The sequence below is a fragment of the Cherax quadricarinatus genome, chromosome 47 (genome assembly GCF_038502225.1).
Source record: "Cherax quadricarinatus isolate ZL_2023a chromosome 47, ASM3850222v1, whole genome shotgun sequence".
Taxonomy (NCBI): Eukaryota; Metazoa; Arthropoda; class Malacostraca; order Decapoda; family Parastacidae; genus Cherax; species Cherax quadricarinatus.
In genome coordinates this window covers 16,461,807-16,478,151 of record NC_091338.1, presented here as the reverse complement: position 1 = coordinate 16,478,151, position 16,345 = coordinate 16,461,807, and the positions used below count along the sequence as shown (strand labels likewise).

Sequence of the window (16,345 nt, the reverse complement as noted above, 5' to 3'; positions counted from 1 at the left end):
TTTATCCTCTTTTTCTTAAAATATGTATTACCTATAACTAAACCCCTTTCTATACAAAGTTCAATCAAAGGGCTCCCATTATCATTTACACCTGGCACCCCAAACTTACCTACCACACCCTCTCTAAAAGTTTCTCCTACTTTAGCATTCAAGTCCCCTACCACAATTACTCTCTCACTTGGTTCAAAGGCTCCTATACATTCACTTAACATCTCCCAAAATCTCTCTCTCTCCTCTGCATTCCTCTCTTCTCCAGGTGCATACACGCTTATTATGACCCACTTCTCGCATCCAACCTTTACTTTAATCCACATAATTCTTGAATTTACACATTCATATTCTCTTTTCTCCTTCCATAACTGATCATTTAACATTACTGCTACCCCTTCCTTTGCTCTAACTCTCTCAGATACTCCAGATTTAATCCCATTTATTTCCCCCCACTGAAACTCTCCTACCCCCTTCAGCTTTGTTTCGCTTAGGGCCAGGACATCCAACTTCTTTTCATTCATAACATCAGCAATCATCTGTTTCTTGTCATCCGCACTACATCCACGCACATTTAAGCAACCCAGTTTTATAAAGTTTTTCTTCTTCTCTTTTTTAGTAATTGTATACAGGAGAAGGGGTTACTAGCCCATTGCTCCCGGCATTTTAGTCGCCTCATACGACACGCATGGCTTACGGAGGAAAGATTCTTTTCCACTTCCCCATGGACAATAGAAGAAATAAAAAAGAACAAGAGCTATTTAGAAAAAAGAGAAAAACCTAGATGTATGTATATATATATATGCATGTGCGTGTCTGTGAAGTGTGACCAAAGTGTAAGTAGGAGTAGCAAGATATCCCTGTTATCTTAGCGTGTTTATGAGACAGAAAAAGAAACCAGCAATCCTACCATCATGCAAAACAGTTACAGGTTTTTGTTTCACAGTCATCTGGCAGGACGGTAGTACTTCCCTGGGTGGTTGCTGTCTACCAAGAGTAAAAGAAAGGTGAAGAGACTGGTGAGAGAGTGCAAAAGGGGAGCAAATGATAGAGTGGGAGAGGCACTGTCAAGAAATTTTACTGAGAATAGGAAAAATTTTTGGAGTGAGATAAACAAGTTAAGAAAGCCTGGGGAACAAATGGATTTGTCAGTTAAAAACAGAGTAGGGGAGTTAGTAGATGAGGAGCTGGAGGTATTGGGTAGATGATGGGAATATTTTGAGGAACTTTTAAATATCGATGAAGAAAGGGAGGCGCTAATTTCACGCTCTGGCCATGGAGGTATAACATCTTTCAGGAGTGAAGAAGAGCAGGATGTGAGTGTGTGAGGAGGTGCATGAGGCATTACATAGAATGAAAGGGGGTAAAGCAGCAGGAACTGACAGGATCAATACAGAAATGTTAAAGCAGGGGGATGATATAGTGTTGGAGTGGTTGATATTTTTGTTTAATAAATATATGAAAGATGGGAAGGTACCTAGGGATTGACAGTGAGTGTGTATACTTCCTTAATATAAATGGAAGGGGTACAAAAGGGATTGTAAAAATTATAGGGGAATAAGTTTACTGTCTAAGGGCAATGTGTGGTGTAAATATTATGCAGAAAATTCGGAGTGTGGAAATTAGGAAAAGGTGTGGAGTTAATAAAAGTATTAGTCAGAGGGCTGAAGAGGGGTTGTTGAGGTGGTTTGGTCATTTAGAGAGAATGGATCAAAGTAGAATGACATGGAGAGCATTTAAATCTGTAGGAGAAGGAAGGAGGGGTAGGGGTCGTCCTCGAAAAGGTTGGAAGGAAGGGGTAAGGGAGGTTTTGTGGGCGAGGGGCTTGGACTTCCAGCAGGTGTGCATGAGCGTGTTCGATAGGAGTGAATGGAGACGAATGGTATTTGGGACCTGACGATCTGTTGGAGTGTGAGCAGGGTAATATTTAGTGAAGGGATTCAGGGAAACCGGTTATTTATATAGCCGGACTTGAGTCCTGGAAATGGGAAGTACAATGCCTGCACTCTGAAGGAGGGGTTTTGGGATATTAGCAGTTTGGAGGGATATGTTGTGTATCTTTATACATATATGCTTCTAAACTGTTGTGTTCTGAGCACCTCTGCAAAAACAGTGATTATGTGTGAGTGAGGTGAAAGTGTTGAATGATGATGAAAGTATTTTCTTTTTGGGGATTTTCTTTCTTTTTGGGTCACCCTGCCTCGGTGGGAGATGGCCGACTTGTTGAAAAAAAAAATAGTTTACTGAGTATACCAGGTAAAGTATACGGTATGGTTATTATTGAAAGAATTAGAGGTAAGACAGAGAGCAGGATTGCAGATGAGCAAGGAGGCTTTAGTTTAAGTAGGGGATGTGTAGATCAAGTGTTTACAGTGAAGCATGTATGTGAACAGTATTTAGATAAAGGTAGGGAAGTTTTCACTGCATTTATGGATTTAGAAAAGGCATATGATAGAGTTAAAAACAGAGTAGGGGAGTTAGTAGATGGGGAGAGGGAGGTATTAGGTAGATGGCGAGAATATTTTGAGGAACTTTTAAATGTTGAGGAAGAAAGGGAGGCGGTAATTTCATGCACTGGCCAGGGAGGTATACCATCTTTTAGGAGTGAAGAAGAGCAGAATGTAAGTGTGGTGGAGGTACGTGAGGCATTACGTAGAATGAAAGGGGGTAAAGCAGCTGGAACTGATGGGATCATGACAGAAATGTTAAAAGCAGGGGGGGATATAGTGTTGGAGTGGTTGGTACTTTTGTTTAATAAATGTATGAAAGAGGGGAAGGTACCTAGGGATTGGCGGAGAGCATGTATAGTCCCTTTATATAAAGGGAAAGGGGACAAAAGAGATTGTAAAAATTATAGAGGAATAAGTTTACCGAGTATACCAGGAAAAGTATACGGTAGGGTTATAATTGAAAGAATTAGAGGTAAGACAGAATGTAGAATTGCGGATGAGCAAGGAGGCTTCAGAGTGGGTAGGGGATGTGTAGATCAAGTGTTTACATTGAAGCATATATGTGAACAGTATTTAGATAAAGGTAGGGAAGTTTTTATTGCATTTATGGATTTAGAAAAGGCATATGATAGAGTGGATAGAGGAGCAATGTGGCAGATGTTGCAAGTTTATGGAATAGGTGGTAAGTTACTAATTGCTGTAAAGAGCTTTTATGAGGATAGTGAGGCTCAGGTTAGGGTGTGTAGAAGAGAGGGAGAATACTTCCCGGTAAAAGTAGGTCTTAGACAGGGATGTGTAATGTCACCATGGTTGTTTAATATATTTATAGATGGGGTTGTAAAAGAAGTAAATGCTAGGGTGTTCGGGAGAGGGGTAGGATTAAGTTATGGGGAATCAATTTCAAAATGGGAATTGACAGTTACTTTTTGCTGATGATACTGTGCTTATGGGAGATTCTAAAGAAAAATTGGAAAGGTTAGTGGATGAGTTTGAGAATGTGTGTAAAGGTAGAAAGTTGAAAGTGAACATAGAAAAGAGTAAGGTGATGAGGGTATCAAATGATTTAGATAAAGAAAAATTGGATATCAAATTGGGGAGGAGGAGTATGGAAGAAGTGAATGTTTTCAGATACTTGGGAGTTGACGTGTCGGCGGATGGATTTATGAAGGATGAGGTTAATCATAGAATTGATGAGGGAAAAAAGGTGAGTGGTGCGTTGAGGTATATGTGGAGTCAAAAAACGTTATCTATGGAGGCAAAGAAGGGAATGTATGAAAGTATAGTAGTACCAACACTCTTATATGGATGTGAAGCTTGGGTGGTAAATGCAGCAGCGAGGAGACGGTTGGAGCCAGTGGAGATGTCCTGTCTAAGGGCAATGTGTGGTGTAAATATTATGCAGAAAATTCGGAGTGTGGAAATTAGGAGAAGGTGTGGAGTTAATAAAAGCATTAGTCAGAGGGCAGAAGAGGGGTTGAGGTGGTTTGGTCATTTAGAGAGAATGGATCAAAGTAGAATGACATGGAAAGCATATAAATCTACAGTGGACCCCCGCATAACGATGGCATCACATAGCGATTTTTCCGCATATCGCTTACTTTTATCGCAAAATTTTTGCCGCGCATACCGATTAAAAACCCGCTCACCGATTTTCGTCCGAGACGCGTCCAATGTGCCCTCACATGTGCCGCCCGTCCCATTGTTTACCAGCCAGCCTCCGCGGTAACATCCAAGCATACACTCGGAATATTTCGTATTATTACAGTGTTTTCGGTGCTGTTTCTGGAAAATAAGTGACCATGGGCCCCAAGAAAGCTTCTAGTGCCAACCCTGTGGTAAAAAGGGTGAGAATTAGTATGGAAATTAAGAAAGATTTTGAAGGGTTTGGGGCTAACCCTGAGAAGCCTATGCCAGTTGTGGAATCCATTGTGCCTACTTCAAAGATTAAGGAAATGTGTGCACAGTGGGTTGAACTGCAAACCTTTATAGATGAAAATCACCCTGACACAGCTGTTGCAAGCCGTGCTGGTGACTATTTCAATGACAATGTTGTGGCCCATTTTAGACAAATCGTAAAGGAACGGGAGGTACAGAGCTCTATGGACAGATTTGTTGTGCGACAGAGGTCCAGTGACTCTCAAGCTGGTCCTAGTGGCATTAAAAGAAGAAGGGAAGTAACCCCGGAAAAGGACTTGCTACCTCAAGTCGTAATGGAAGGGGATTCCCCTTCTAAACAGTAAGAAGATAATGCTCTCCCCTCCTCCCATCCCATCAATCATCACCAGATCTTCAATAAAAGTAAGTGTCATGTAATTGTGCATGCCTTTTTCAGTTTGTGTGTATTAAAATTAACATTTCATGTGGTAAAAAAAATTTTTTTTCATACTTTTGGGCGTCTTGCACGGATTAATTTTATTTCCATTATTTCTTATGGGGAAAATTCATTCGCATAACGATTATTTCGCATAACAATTATCCCTCTTGCACGGATTAAAATCGTTAACCGGGGGTCCACTGTATAGGGGAAGGAAAGAGGGGTAGGGGTCGTCCTCGAAAGGGTTGGAAGGAGGGGGTAAAGGAGGTTTTGTGGGCGAGGGGCTTGGACTTCCAGCAAGCGTGCATGAGCGTGTTAGATAGGAGTGAATGGAGACGAATGATACTTGGGACCTGACGATCTGTTGGAGTGTGAGCAGGGTAATATTTAGTGAAGGGATTCAGGGAAACCGGTTATTTTCATATAGTCGGACTTGAGTCCTGGAAATGGGAAGTACAATGCCTGCACTTTAAAGGAGTGGTTTGGGATATTGGCAGTTTGGAGGGATATGTTGTGTATCTTTATACGTATATGCTTCTAAACTGTTGTATTCTGGGCACCTCTGCAAAAGCAGTGATAATGTGTGAGTGTGGTGAAAGTGTTGAATGATGATGAAAGTATTTTCTTTTTGGGGATTTTCTTTCTTTTTTGGGTCACCCTGCCTCGGTGGGAGACGACCGACTTGTTGGAAAAAAAAAAAAAATATGATAGAGTGGATAGGGGAGCAATGTGGCAGATGTTGCAAGTGTATGGAATAGGTAGTAAGTTACTAAATGCTGTAAAATGTTTTTATGAGGATAGAGAGGCTCAGGTTAGGGTGTGTAGGAGAGAGGTAGACTGCTTCCTGGTAAAAGTAGATCTTATACAGGGATGTGTAATGTCACCATGGTTGTTTAATACTATATTTATAGATGGGGTTGTAGAAGAAGTAAATGCTAGAGTATTAGGGAGAGGGGTGGGATTAAATTTTGGGGAATCAAATACAAAATGGGAGTTGACACAGTTACATTTTGCTGTTGATACTGTGCTTTTGGGAGATTCTAAAGAAAAGTTACAAAGGTTAGTGGATGAGTTTGGGAGGGTGTGTAAAAGTAGAAAGTTGGAAGTGAATATAGATAACAGTAAGGTGATGAGGGTATCAAATGATTTAAATAAAGAAAAATTGAATATCACATTGGAGAGAAGGAATATGGAAGAAATGAATGTTTTCATGTACAGTGGTACCCCGAGTTTCGGCCATACAGTGGACCCCCGGTTAACGATATTTTTTCACTCCAGAAGTATGTTCAGGTGCCAGTACTGACCGAATTTGTTCCCATAAGGAATATTGTGAAGTAGATTAGTCCATTTCAGACCCCCAAACATATATGTACAAACGCACTTACATAAATACACTTACATAATTGGTCGCATTCGGAGGTAATCGTTATGCGGGGGTCCACTTTAATTCGTTGGAGAAGGCTGTTCGAGTGCCGTTACTGAACGAATTTGTTCCCATAAGGAATAATGTAAGTTAGATTAGTCCATTTCAGACCCCCAAAAATACACTTTCAAAAGCACTTACAATAATACACTTACATAATTGTTCGAGTTAGGAGCTGTACGAAACTCGGGGTACCACAGTATTTGGGAGTTGACTTGTCAGTGGATTGGTTTATGAAGGATGAGGTTAACCATAGAATTGACGAAGCAAAAAAGGTGAGTGGTACGTTGAGGTATCTGTGAAGACAAAAAACATTATCCATGGAGGCAAAGAAGGGAATGTACGAAAGTATAGTGGTACCAACACACTTATATGGGTATGATGCTTGGGTTGTAAATGCTGCAGCAAGGAGGTAGCTGGAGGCAGTGGAGATGTCTTGTCTAAGGGCAATGCGTGGTGTAAATATTATGCAGAGAATTCGAAGTGTGGAAATTAGGAGGAGGTGTGGAGTTACTAAAAGTATTTAGAGGGCTGAAAAGGGGTTGTTGAGGTGGTTTGGTCTTTTAGAGAGAATGGAATAAAGTAGAATGACATGGAGAGCATATAAATCTGTAGGGGAAGGAAGGCGGGGTAGGGGTCATTCTCGTAAAAGTTGGAGGGAGGGGGTAAAGGAGGTTTTGTGAGCAAGGGGCTTGGATTTCTAGCAAGCATGCGTCATCGTGTTAGATAGGAGTGAATGGAGACGAATGGTTTTTTGGGACCTGACAAGCTGTTGGAGTGTGAGTCCTGGAAATGGGAAGTACAGTGCCTGCACTTTAAAGGAGGGATTTGGGATATTGGCAGCTTGGAGTGACTAAACTATCATATCTGGGCGCCTCTGCAAAAACAGTGATTATGTATGAGTGATGGTGAAAGTGTTGACTGATAATGAAAATTCATGCTATTCCATTATGTCAACTCTAAATTCTTGTGATTAGAAATCCTTGAGTCCACTAACTTTTTAATTGTTTCTCATGTTATGAATAATGTTGGTGATGCATCTGTTATACAGTCATATATTTAAGCAAGTAGACTACTTGGCATTACAGCATCATAAAATATAGTGAAAGTGTAATTGAGTAATTTTGAAAACTAACCATGTTACTCTTGTAATGTTATAGGATGGTGATGTAGAAGGCCTATGCTCGTGGATGGTTCAGCAGATAAAGCGTGCCACAAGAGAGAAATTTCAGCTGACAGATGAGAAACAGCCACCAGTACCATATATCTTCACTACTCCCCAGGGCCTGGAGCTGGATCTCCGGCTCTTTAACAGGTACACATACATAAATTTTGGGGTGAGTAAACTGACCTATTTTTAGGGCACAAGAATAAGTTTTTATGGTAGTGTGAAATAATGTTTCTCTGAAGAATCTTTATGCAATTCCAAGGCAGAGTTGATCATGTACACACAATGTTATTGAAGAATTTAGCTGCTCTTTAACCCCTTGACTGTCGCAACCCCAATCCTGAGGTGTCTCCTGGTGTTGCAAAAATTTAAAAAAAAAAAAAAAAAAAAATCTTATGAAATGATAAAGAATCTTTTCCCGATTGTAATGACACCAAAAGAACGAAATTTGATGGAAAACTGACGGAATTACGCTCTCGCAAAGTTAGCGACCTCTGGTGGCCTGGTGGTTAACGCTCTCGCTTCACACGGTGAGGGCCTGGGTTCGATTCCCAGCCAGAGTAGAAACATTGGACGTGTTTCTTTCCACCTGTTGTCTATGTTCCCCATCAGTAAAATGGGTACCTGGGTGTTAGTCGACTGGTGTGGGTCGCATCCTGGGACACTGACCTAAGGAGGCCTGGTCACAGACCGGGCCGCGGGGGCGTTGACCCCCGGAACTCTCTCCAGGTAATCTCCAGGTAATCTGCAATATTTACAAATCGGCAGTTTCGCCCACTTTGAGCCCTATTTTCGACTAATTCCATTGTTCCAGTTGACCAAACTCATAGCTATTTCTTTAGAACTCCATTTTTTCTATCGATTGAGTACAAGAAACTGCCCATTTACCAATTTCAACTACCCAATAATGTGGTCTGAAATTTGCAATTTGGCCAATTTCACAAAAATTAAAAAATGTTACTATTTCAAAATAGGATCCAGAATGAACAATGCAGACATTCCTGGCTCTAAAATAACATTTTCTTTGTTCATCAGTCATGTCTACAGGCCTCTCTGATATTACTCTTGCTTTCTATTTTGAATTTTTATTCAAACAAAAAATAGAAGATTTACTGTTATGCAGACTACTGCAATATTGTAATAATTGTACAAATAATGTCAACCCATTCATGACTGCATATTAGAATGGCTACTTGGACATTTGTTGGAAAATGGCATCATTTGTTTACTTTTGAACATTGGCAAAAATCAAACATTTCCCCTACTTTGAGCTCCATTTCAAGGTTCTTTTCATAGTAAAACCAATCAAAATCACCTCTATTTCTATAATATGTTTTCCATTCTATCAAATGAGACCAAGAAAACTAGAATACAACCATGAATACTATACGAAAATAGACCACAAAGTCGGCATTTTAATTAAAAAAAACGGTCGGAGTTTTTTTTCTCATTATGCACTGCGTGCTGCAGGATTTTTTTTACATGGTGCACACTGACCACACAGACCCATTCTCTCACATGTGGGCCTACCAGCTTTCCCCTGCTTGATTTGAAGCCGCTAGAATTTATGAGTATATGTACGTCAAACACGGTGGTTCGTAAGACGTATATATATGACCGAAACAGTCAGAGGGTTAAATCCATGGCAATGTAAATGCATGACCTCCAGTTCTGTCCCCAGTACAATACACCATACATAATTTGTTATGTATACGAATATACCAAAAGAAGTGTTTTATGTACAGCACATATAAATTACTGAATTCTAGAAAAACTGAAGATTGTATATCATAACAGCCAAGAGCTGTTATGATACCACAGCTCATAAAAGAATAAAGTAATCCACATCCAACACAATCCACATAGACACACACATAGGTAATGTGAAATTAATGATGAAAATAGAAGCCAACGAGAACATGGAAAAGCTGTAAGTGCACCTGGACTAACAGCTGGATTAGACAGACAAACGACTACATGAATTAATTCAATCCTAATGCAAGGTTTTGAAAATTGGAAACATCACACATAGTAATGACAAAAGATGACAGATTGCAAAAGACAACAGCAGATCTTCAAGTCACAATGAGAGCTATCAGATTAAGGTAGATCTTACCAGATTACAAGGTCAGGATGGTGGGTTCATGTATACTCAGTTAATACAAGTTTATCTATATTACTCTACTTTTTATAAATATTGTATTATTTACACTGCCTGTTATTTTAGGGAACTTATGAAGAAAGCATTACCAGTGCTTGTTGGTATACTGGAAAAAGAAGCTCGGGGCTGGTTCCTGCACTTCAGAGAGAAAGTTATTGCAGATCTCAAGGCACAAAATCTTAGTGATTATGAGGTTGAAAAGGTGACTATATTATGATTATTTTACAAACAATGGCAAGCACTCTGTTTGCTAAGGTTTTGCATGATCATACAAATAATTATTAATTGCTTACATTTTAAATTTTATGTAGTTTGTACAAGTAAGGTGTATTAGGTAACATTATTAGAGAAGTAATCTCTTATGAATCTGTCAGTTTCATTGTTTGTCTCACTTTCTGTGCATTTGTTGCATCAAGATTGTAGTCATTTTTAAATTGCAGATTTATGCTTCTAGATAAACCAGGCATGAAACTCTTGATGTATTTAATTATACATTTTTCAGTAATAGATGCCATATAGATGAAAGAAATGAACATTGTAGTAGCATAATAATACCTTTGAAAATAACTAATTTACATCATATTTACACTCCAGGGTTTTAGTGTTACTGTTCACAAAAAAATTTCTGTTGCTTTTTCGATTCTTAGGGCTGGAACAAGTTTTTATAGATATTGCTTACTTAATGATCTTTACTTTAAATGAAAACAAATCTAATGTTAAGTACATCAGAAGAAAACATTAAAAATATTCAGAGTTAATAATTTATGAGCTAAGGAGACATCTCTGCTGGTTAAAAATCATCTATTTTATAAATGGCAATGAATGCAGTATAGGAATCACACACTTATAACATATAAAGTACTCCTTGACACAGACAACGTAAAGAAGAACAGGCTTAAGACCATAGTAGGATCCAGATAAGGAAACATGAAGAGAAATTGAACACTTCTTCAGTAAAAGAACAGCTAAGAAATGAGCTGGACAGTGACACAGTAGAAAGTAGCTCCATACATGGATTCACACATAAATATAAGAATAATTCATGTCAGTCAGTAAATGTTTGTGGGGTGCACTACTAAAATTCACCCTCATGAATACTTAGATATCTGGGCACTAATTACCTGAAATTCCAGTTAAGTGACCACATGCATTATATACATAAGATAAACATTTGTGAGTTGATGAAAGAATTTTCTTTCAACAAACCAGCCGTAGCTCACCAAGGCACGGTGGCCCAAGAGGAAAAACAAAAGTTTTTCCTTTTAAATTTAGTAATATATATACAGGAGAAGGGGTTACTAGCCCCTTACTGCCGGCATTTTTAGTCGCCTCTTATGACACGCATGGCTTACGGAGGAAGAATTCTGTTCCACTTCCCCATGGAGATTCATGAAAGAATATGTGCGAGAAAATAAATAAGGAATGTTTATTGACACCGTCAACAGAAAGCTAGGCCATAATTTCAGATGATGGAAAAAGTGTTGTAGAAAAGACATTGACAGATATTTTTCACAAATATTGTTGAATGATAGATTGTTGTAATGAGATCCAGTATGAGATAGTGTGTGCTACAACTAAAGGAAACTTAATGTGTATGTTAAACTAAATACTTATCACAGTTTGCTGTGAGTCTAGCTCTGCTACTGAGGGTGCAGTAATTACAATCAGGTAATCTCACAGATGAGGTCATTGTTCAAAAAAAAAAAAATGATTCAGAAGAGAACAAAGTACTGTACTTCATTTTAAATAGTGATATGTGCCTAGAATAAATTAAAAAAGACTTTGGGTGTGCCAAAATTTCTGTATTGGAATTTTAAACAGATATAAAGAATGGGACATCAAGATTATAGATGTACTCCTGTAGCTAAAGATATATAATTGCATGCAACAAAGCAGTGCCAAAGAAATTAGAGGAAGTACAACTACTCAAAGTAGTAGATGGCATTTGAATGATTCTACTTACAGAGTAGTAGAGAACTGGGATAGGTTGTGAGAGAGAGTATTGAGGTTTTACTTGTGATGTCATGGGTTGCTGACTCCCCATATTGGACACCAAGCCACTATGATTAACAAATACAGGAGAGCCCTCTTTTTTTGTGGCTGTTAGATTCCCAACCCCTGCTGATAAGTGAAAATCACTGGCGAGTGAAAAAGAATGTTTTGTCAATGTCAAATGTGTCTAAAGTGCTCGATACAGCTAGGCATAAAAAAGATACAAAAGTAAAATAAATACAGAGTACATACAATACTTACACATCATTCACATGACAGAGCATATGAATGATGTGCCTCTACAATACATGCTCTGATAAACTAATTACAAGTCTGTTAATAGTTGAGGATTACATTGTCACATTTAATAACCTTGTGGAACAGGCCAGCTGGCCACAGGTTCACATTGTTCCTCCAGCCTTCTACCTAAAGCCTCTGTAGATATCTCTAATGTTCATCCCTCAAGATGGCTAACTTCACTTGATAGTTTCAAACACAGTACATGTATTTGAAGAATTTTTGAGATCATAGAAATTTATTACATGTTTATCATGACAGATGGATGTACAGTGTGACTGACAAGTATAAATGAGCTGACTTCAATCATGTGATTGCAAAATCTCAGTAGGAGCATGCTCATCAAAAAGTGGAAATTTAAAAAATATCTTATCATAAAGTAAAGACAAAGGGGAACATAAGCATAGATCTCTTCTTTAAATACACACAGATAATTACACTCACACAGCAAATCCTTAATTTAACTAACTAATAGGGGGTATATAGAGATGAGATTATTACGTTAACCAATGCACTTTGTTCATTGATTCTGAATCAGTGGACCCAGCAGATTTTGTCGCCAATTTCCCAAGTCTATTAACTCTTTCATTGTCGTGACCCCTGCTTGTAAACTTGCTCTCAAGGTTGAAGAATTTAAAAAAAAAAAAGAAAAAAATTATCTTATGGAATGATAGAGAATCTTTTTCCAAAGGTAATGAAACCAAAAGTATGAAATTTGATGGAAGGCCTACGAAATTATGCTCTCGCAGAGTTAGCGGCCTTGACGATATGTACGCATTGACAATTTTACCCACTTTATGCTCTTTTTTTTGGTCAGTTCCATTGTTACAGCCAACCAAACTCATAGCTATTTTGCTAATATTCCTTCTATTCTATCAACTGAGTACAAGAAACTGCCCATTTACATATTTTGACTACCCAGTAAAGTGATCAGAGATCAGTAATTTGGCCAGTTTCACACAAAATTCACCAATTGCCAGTTTGAAAATAGGGTCCAGAAATGAACAGTGCAGACATTCCTGGCACTAAATAAACATATCCTCAGCTCCTTAGTCATGTCTCCAAGCCCTTCTTGTATTACGCTTACTTTTCATTTTGAATAATTATTTACACAAAAAATAGAAAATTTACTTTTATGCAGACTACTGCATTATTGTAGTAGTTGTATAAATAATGTCAGTGCATTCCTAAATGCATATTAGACTGGTCAGTTGGACACGTACTGGACAAGTGATATCATTTGTGTACTCTGGAATATTGGCAAAAATCGAACATTTCCACTACTTTAAGCTCAATTTCAAGCTACTTTCAGTCACAAAATTAATCAACATCATCATTATTTTTGTTATATATCTTCCATTCTGTTAGATGAGACCAAGAAACCGAAAATACAACCATAAAAACCATACAAAAATACATTGCAAATTCGATGTTTTAAACCAAAAGCACAGTCTTTTTTTTTTATGGTGCACACTTACTGCATAGACCCATTCTCTCATATCTAGGACCAAATTTACTGCTCACAGCTTATCTGAGTAAGCTTAGGCATCATACTGTGGGACCGACACTAGCTTCAAAGCCATGATGTAACTGGACCAACATTGAAAGAGTTAAATTAAAATTTGTTAAATTGAGAATTTTCTGTACTGTACATGCATAAATATATACGGTAATAATGCTGCAACTAAATGTACTCGCTTGTTACTTGTTAACTTATATTTTACAGGAAGGGAATCGTCTAGTACAAGAGGAATATTTGGGTCGTGTATATACTGTAATCCTGGCACACCCAGGCCTCCAGGAACTTGGTCCCTCCGTTCCATTACTACTAATCAATCATGCTAAAGCAGTTTTACTTATGCACAGGTATTTCAGTCTTCTCACATGTGTTTATTTATTACATTAATTTGCTCTAGAGATATACCTAGGTGTTTACTTTCCAGTTTTAAGGTGTATAATTGATGATTAAGGACAACAAATTGAAATTTAATGCTCGTGTTTAACATATATCAACAAGTGTCAGAGACTCTATGGATACTCTCTAAATTATGCTGTTATGTTCTGCAATCATTGCTGCTAATATGTTACTTATTTCTTAATTTACTCATACCTCACACATGGGATTTTTGCCTGGGGATTCACTTAAGCAACTCACCCTGTACCACTCATTACCTAACAAAAGGCAGCTGTCAAAATCATCACAAACTCTAATTATAAGCAACACACTGGTGCCCTTATTCAAGTCCCAATTATAAAAGCCATTCATGCTTACTGTTCACTCCACATTTTAGAACACTACACTGTAATGATGATGCTAATCTAAGGAAATTCCTGGAAAATTGTAACATAAAACACAGGCATCACACTAGCAACAAATACTTCTTTGATATCACAGGTGCTAATTTGAACAGCTACTGAAATTCTATTCAAATTAAAGGGCCAAAGAAGTGGAATAACATATCAGATGGAATAACATATCAGATGAATTAAAAACTTATAGCCGGACTTGAGTCCTGGAAATGGGAAGTACAGTTCCTGCACTTTAAAGGAGGGGTTTGGGATATTGGCAGTTTGAAGTGGTTATCTAAACAGTGATTATGTATGAGTGTTGACTGATAATGAAAGTTTTTTCTTTCTTTTTGGGTTTTTCTTTCTTTTGGGTCACCCTGCCTTGGTGGGAGACGGCTGAAGTGTAAAAAAAAAAAAAAAAAAAAAAAGTTCCAAGTACAGCTTAACCAAGTACCACATGGTGTGTTTAAATAGCCCAGTCATATATGTCTATGTAAATTAATCCAAATCAGGGAATGGGTGTGGATTTGAAAGCATGCAAGTTACTAGTTCTAAAACTCACAGGCCAGTGTGTTAACCACTGGGCCATCTGGCTCTAATAAGATTCATCCCACTAGATATAGTATTTCTGTACACTATGAGGAAGTTAGCATGGACCCCACTGTGACCACAAATGCAGGTCTTTACAGATGAATCCCACACCAGCGTGGCTGTGGCAAACTCTGGCTCAAATACCCTCAAAGCTGCCTCAGCACGTTGACTTGTGAATTTTAGGACTCGCTTGCCATGGGTTCAAACCCCACGTGTTCCGTGGTTCGTTTGGAATTGTGCTTTTACCATTTTGTGAGGTCTATGTAAATTCCTACAACAAATTTCCTGAACAGTCATTTTTTTAATTGCTATCAATTTATTTTTACTACTGTCTTAATTAATTACATCATGGCTCGCTTAGCTTTCTTTAATTTTTTAATACACTAGCTGTCTCCTACTGAGGTAGAGTGACCTGACAAAGAAGAAAACACTTTCATTGTCACTCATCCAATCACTGTCTTGCCAGAAAGGCACCAACATCACAGTTCATATAACCCTAATCTCCATACTCCGAATTCTCTGCATAATATTCACACCACACATTGCACTCAAAAATGACATTTCCATTCCCTCTATTCTCCTCCTTGCTGCAACATTCAAAACCTATTATTCACACCACTATACTCTTTTTGCTCCAGATTTTAGATATATTAATTATCTTCAACTTTTATTGAATCATTATTACAGGTTCGCCATCACAAATCCGGCATCATTGGGACCTGTAGTGTTTCAGATTACTGAGTTTGCTGGTTTAGAGTGGTTAGGTTAGAATACATTTAATACAGTTACCCAGCTTTACTTACACAAGAAAGTTCATTGAACATCGGCAAAAATCGAACATTTCCGCTACTTTGAGCTCAATTTCAAGGTACTTTTTTCGTGAAACCAATCAAAATCATATCTATTTCTGTAATATATCTTCCATTCTATCAAATGAGACGAAAAAAACAAGAATACAACCATAAAAACCATACGAAAATATATCACTAAGAGGCGGCTAATGGCTGAGAAGTGAACTCCGTTATTTATGGTCCGATTTTTTTTGGTGTACGTTAAGAAGCATCTTTCCATCATACATTGCCCACGTTTCAATAAGACAGCCCAACAAACAACTGAGAAAAATAATTATTTACCAAAAAGCATATATGGCACGTCCAAGCCAGGTACTAGAAATAAGTTACTTTGACTTTTCTGGGTTATCCTAGGTTCTCTATGCATATGCTGCTATGTATGATAATCTGTGTAGAGTAAATAGTTTTTTGTTTCAGTTTTATGGTGCACTACGAGTGTATATCACAGTTAGCTGTGCTACACTCCATTTTCTCTAATATAAGCCCCCAAGACAGGGATAGGAGAATGGTACTTGTATCCTATATCCTCTTCATACCTACGTCAAACTGCTCGGTATTATGCCAAATATTATTCATTCTGAAGTATTTAACATATTTTTGTGTTATTTATATTGCATATTATGTCATATTAGATCAATTTCTCCATGGGGAAGTGGAACAGAATTCTTCTTCCGTAAGCCATGCATATTGTAAGAGGCGACTAAAATGCCGGGAGCAAGGGACTAGTAACCCCTTCTCCCCTATAAATTACTAAATTTAAAAAGAGAAACTTTCATTTTTCTTTTTGGGCCACTCTGCCTTGGTGGGATACGGCTGGTTTG

The 16,345-nt window shown here is 38.1% G+C and overlaps 1 protein-coding gene across 7 annotated transcripts in view; it reads left to right on the top strand.

Annotated features, from left to right (window-relative positions):
- Positions 1-16,345, top strand: part of LOC128696472 (uncharacterized) — a 765,910-nt gene that overhangs the window by 582,975 nt on the left and 166,590 nt on the right. For all 7 annotated transcript variants that reach the window (XR_011393241.1, XM_070094722.1, XM_070094721.1 and 4 more), the window contains 3 exons: positions 7,336-7,490; positions 9,571-9,706; positions 13,520-13,659. Coding sequence is in view for 6 of the 7 variants with exons in the window: in XM_070094722.1 (XP_069950823.1) it covers positions 7,336-7,490; positions 9,571-9,706; positions 13,520-13,659 (431 nt within the window). In the remaining variant the exon portion in view is untranslated. The remainder of the gene's footprint in view (positions 1-7,335; positions 7,491-9,570; positions 9,707-13,519; positions 13,660-16,345) is intronic.